Source organism: Austrofundulus limnaeus, unplaced genomic scaffold (assembly GCF_001266775.1).
Source record: "Austrofundulus limnaeus strain Quisiro unplaced genomic scaffold, Austrofundulus_limnaeus-1.0 Scaffold17, whole genome shotgun sequence".
NCBI classification, from domain to species: Eukaryota; Metazoa; Chordata; class Actinopteri; order Cyprinodontiformes; family Rivulidae; genus Austrofundulus; species Austrofundulus limnaeus.
Window position 1 is genome coordinate 564534 of NW_013952419.1, and position 5091 is coordinate 569624.

Genomic DNA, 5091 nt, shown 5'->3' on the forward strand with positions numbered 1-5091 from the left:
TGTGGGGGACCACAGACCCGACCCGCAAAGCTGGAAGCCGACATAAGGGAAACCAGTGCCAAAGACCCCGAGAGGGACCCCAAGTGCGCAGCCCCAGAGACATTATTTTTACACTTTAAGATCATGCTGATGATTCTCACAGAAATATTGCTTTTCTGAGCAGCTAGAGCTGCTGTTTGTGCTTTTCAAATTATTGTAAAATGTGAAAGTGACAGCAATGTTAATAAAGTTCACATAAACTACATGTAAAAATATGATTTATCTTGTTTTAAAACAGCAGCAGCACTGTCAGTATGATAAGAATAGCCATCAGGTGTGAAATTTATTGTTCAAAATATTTGAACCAACCCAAATTTTTATTGAATCTTGTATGTATTCAATTTTTAATCTGTACCACTGAATTTGCCCTCAAAAATTTGCTTCTTTTTATTTATTTATTTATTTTGCTTTTACCTTAAAAATCTAACTAAAGCACATAAATAAAAAATAACCTTTTTAAACATCATCAATTTAACTAAAAGATGAAAAAAAACAGAGTTAAATCATGAACACTGTGGCTGCAGAGGCTGCTTCATCTCCGAAAAATAATTTATTGGACTGATTTCTGTTAAATGGTTCCATCTGCAGTGGGGTTGATTATTTTTTTCCCTCTCAAGATGTAGAAAATGATGGCGAGTAGCCAGAAATGTTTTCACAAAAATAAACCTTTGAATTTGCYAGCCTCATCAGTGCTGGAGTCGATCAGAGTTTTCACCTGGAACACATTTCACAAAAGATTTTTAGTTCAAACRGAAAACAAAAGAAATGGTAATTGTTTTGACATATTACTCCTCTAAGAGTGGGAGCTGTTACATTTGTGCAAGAATTCATCTTAACTGTAGGCTTATTGTCATGGCAACAAGCATCGTTTATTTTTTCCCTCCATGGCCCTGTTCAGCCATTCATTTCCTCCTCTAGGTGAAACTGATATCAGAATTATCTTTACTCTGAGACGCCGGTGATTCAGTTTGCCGTCCAGATGTCTTTAATCTCAAATTAATTTAAGATACTGTAGCATTTTTAGAGCTTTTAGAGCCAAAATCTGAGCGGAAGGAAAATGTGTGGTGTGTTGACTGTGCAGCCATCCAGCTATCATATCAAAAACACGGATCAGATGAGATTAGCAAACTCTTCAAAGCCGTTCTTGTAATTGCCTCCAAGAGTCAACATTAAGGCYAGCTCAACACAAACCAAGAAATGAGGCATGAAATAATTAGGCCACTTCTTTCTGTTTGACTTAAAATCTCTTTCTCTTTTTGTTTTCCTTTCTGCTCCTCGTGCCGTSTTGGAACGGTTTGACCAGGTGACGATCCTGGTGGACGGGATCCTCACCACCACSGGTTACACKCAGGAGGACTACACCATGCTGGGCTCGGACGATCTCTTCTACATCGGGGGCAGCCTGAACACGGCTGACCTGCCGGGCTCCCCAGTCAGCAACAACTTCATGGGCTGCCTGAAGGATGTGAGTACGACTGTTCCTGTCTCGTCGGCCCTTAAAGGGAACTCTGACTACCGGGTACTTGRAACATTAGACATTATTTGATAAACATTTGCTTCAACTACAAAAATGATTATAGAAAAAATACTGTAGACTTTTTATTTTTTATAAATAAAAAAAATGTGTTGTCACACAGGCATGACCATGTGATTTACGCTGCAGAGCATTCTGGCTAAATGATGACACATACCGGTGTGAGCTTTATCCAGTTTGAAGGTTAATTTTGGGCAATTCCTGTCTCTCAGCCTTTTTAAATGAAACCGGTGCATGTTGGCAGAGAGGAGAATGTAGAAATGACTCAGCCTGCAACTAAAAATGAAGATGGAGGACAACAGAGCTGTTTTGTGGAAGGAGAGCCTCAYCTTTAGCCTTTTAGCTTTAACGTTAGCTCCAGAGGTAATGTATATTCATGAGTGATAAATAGCATTTGCTCAAAACATTTACAGTTTTAGCTCGGGAGCAAACACCATATACAGTATATTAATGTTGTTAGCTCCCGAGCAACTGAACTCTGGAGCATGGAGCTATTCCAGTGAAGTTTGAACATTGTGTAAAACACAATTACATACTGAATACGATGATTTGCAAATCCTTTGCAATCAGTTTTTATTGTTCTTAGTTTTAAACATGCAGTTGAGGGTCATCATTGCTTGGCACAATGGCATGTTCTTACAAACAAAACTAAATCAAGAATAAACAATATACAAGTAAAAATAATTTCTAAAATCATTAATTGTGATAAATTGTGTCATTAATACATTAATTTCATTATCATGGCTACAGCAGTGAGTTTAAAATAAAGATAATTCAACTAATTGAATGAAGAATGTATCTTTATTTTGTTATTTAATGAAGTGTTTTTATGTAGGTAAAAGTATGTTTAGGAACCTGTTAAAATGCGTCAAAATGCAGGAAAGTGCATCRAGTAATTCAAAATCTTCTGGTAGGAGTACCCCCAGACCCCCTACTAGTGTGCCTTTCACACACATTACAATGCTTCTGATGCTCATGGTTAAATAAACCAACACAGAGCACCACCTATGTGTCTCTCTGTTGTTTGAAAATGCTAACCCCTAACTGTTTTTTTACTGTAATATTTTTACTGTAATTGACTCGTATCACTGTAATATATTCTTGTACCCCAGGTTGGGAGTCATTGCTTTAGACAGCATCAAGGGCTGAAGGAACTGTCCAAGGTCCTGAAAGTGCTGGAATGTTTCAGGATTCTGGACAGTGTGAAAGGTTGAAGGAACTATCCAAGGTACTGAAAGTTCTGGGAATTTTTTGGACCCTGGACAGTGTGAATATTGAAGGAACGGTCCAAGTTCCTGAAAGCGCTGTAATGTTTCAGGACTCTGGACAGTGTGAAAGGTTGAAGGAACTATCCAAGGTACTGAAAGTTCTGGGAATTTTTTGGACCCTGGACAGTGTGAATATTGAAGGAACGGTCCAAGTTCCTGAAAGCGCTGTAATGTTTCAGGACTTTACTGCATTAAAAACTGACGTCAGTCTGTAATASATTTTACCGCATGAGCTCACGAACATTTCAGAAAACTGTTGTCAGTGAACACAATTTGTCYCTACATCTACAAGTACTYCTAGTACTTMCTAGTWCAAGTACTACTSTACTATGCAAAGCRAAAGCRAGATATCAACACCCAGAAACACCCCTGGCTTCATCTGTTAAGGCACCATTGATGCTGAAAGGTACATAKAGGTTTTGGAGCAGCATATGCTGCCATCTAAGCCTCGTCTTTTTCAGYGACATCCTGCTTATTTTAGCAAGATATTGCCAAGCCACACTCTGCACATGTRACACTTCCTAGTAAAAGAGTGRGGGTACTAGACTGACRTGCTTGCAGTCCAGAKRTGTCTCCCATTGAAAARATGTGGAGGATTATGAACAGCAAATTATCACAGRYGAGACCTTGGACTGTTGAGCAAKTGAAGTTGTACAYTCAAGCAAGAAAGGSAAATAATTTCACCTYKAAAACTTCAATAATTAYTCTCCTCAGTTCCRGAATGCTTATTGAGTGTTGTTAAAAGGAAAGTTGATGTAACATAGTAAWAAACATACTCCTGTCCCAGKTTTTTTGGAACATGTTGCAGYRATTGAATGAGTGAATATTAACCAGTAAAGTTTAMTTGTTTAAACAATAAATYMCTTGTCTTTGTAGTGAATTCAGTTGAAWATAGGTTGAAAATAATTTGTGAATCATCACATTCTCTTTTTGTTTCACACAACCCACATGTTGCCCATAACATGGAAACTAATACAAAATGTAAATTTATTGTCACACATTAAAAATATTTAGCCTACTCTTTGTGTTTTAGTCTCAATTGTAACCTGTCATTATTATCATCATCGCCAGAATGCATTGTACCTGTAACAAAATAGCAATGTAACAGAGAATCTTCAAGGTAATTATTTGTTTTCTCAGATCACAAACAACATAGTAAGGCCAGCATGTGACATTAGTCAGAGACCCCTTTAATTTGTCTGTTTCTGCTGYTGTAGGCTACTTGGAAGGAGAAACACTGAGTTAAGAGGTAACACWGCAGGAATCCCTTTGAGAGCGCCACGCTAATATACATAAGAAACAATCTCATGTTCAGTCCTGATGCGCAGGCTGATCAGCACCTCTTCCACATTTTTCAAGCTCTCTCCCTCCCGCCTGCACCTGTCACATTGATTCTCCTCAGCCAGGAAGACGAGACCATTCACTTCCTTTTACAAGAAGTGCAAATAAATGAGCTGCTGTTACGTCCTCTGTTACCCTGGCACCACTGCTCCCCAGCAAATAGGTTGATTAGTTTACAGAAACTTTGACATGACAGAGGATAAGATTTATTTTATAACAGGAAATCTTATTAGACTCTGCTTCTGATCCCCCTCCTCTAAATCCAGCTGCAGGGGCTACATCTGAAAACAGTGRACCAGAATAGAACAGGCGCATCACTTACATATAGGATACACAAAGTGCACAAGACAAATAGAGTGCAAATAACCTGATTAGGCTACATGAAGCAACAGTAGTGGCAGGTTGGAGCAGCTCTGTAWTGAGCAGCAACTTCACTCTGTGACAGAGCAGCAGCTGAAACTGTTTTTAAGACTATGTTCTCACTGCAGATCAACTCTGTGGAGCCCATCTTGTGACACTGAYTAAAAAATAATGATGCACGGCCTCAAGTTAGTTAACACAAGCCAGTAAATAGTTTGAAGTGTGGCGATGAGATGATAATGCGTAGCCAAAAGACAGTTACCCTGTGACCTTGATCTAGTTATTGCATGGCCACAGACAGTTAGCCTGTGACCATGACCTAGTTATTGCATGGCCATGTGATAGTAGTTTAACTGTGAAAAAGAAATGTTACAAGATATTTAACACATAACAATATAATAATGAGTGGCCATGAGAGTTAACACATGGTCAACAGATAACATTGCCACAGCCATGAGARACAAAGGCTGGCCATGAGATAGTTAACGTGGCCACAAGATAATGCAGGGTGGCCATGAGATATTAATGCATGGCCACGAGATAATAGTG

At 38.8% G+C, this 5091-nt stretch overlaps 1 protein-coding gene across 8 annotated transcripts in view; it reads left to right on the forward strand.

Moving 5' to 3' along the window:
- nrxn2a (neurexin 2a) overlaps positions 1 to 5091 on the forward strand; it is a 207942-nt gene that overhangs the window by 86796 nt on the left and 116055 nt on the right. For all 8 annotated transcript variants that reach the window (XM_014003140.1, XM_014003145.1, XM_014003142.1 and 5 more), the window contains one exon: positions 1343 to 1504. In XM_014003140.1, coding sequence (XP_013858594.1) covers positions 1343 to 1504 — 162 coding nt within the window. The remainder of the gene's footprint in view (positions 1 to 1342; positions 1505 to 5091) is intronic.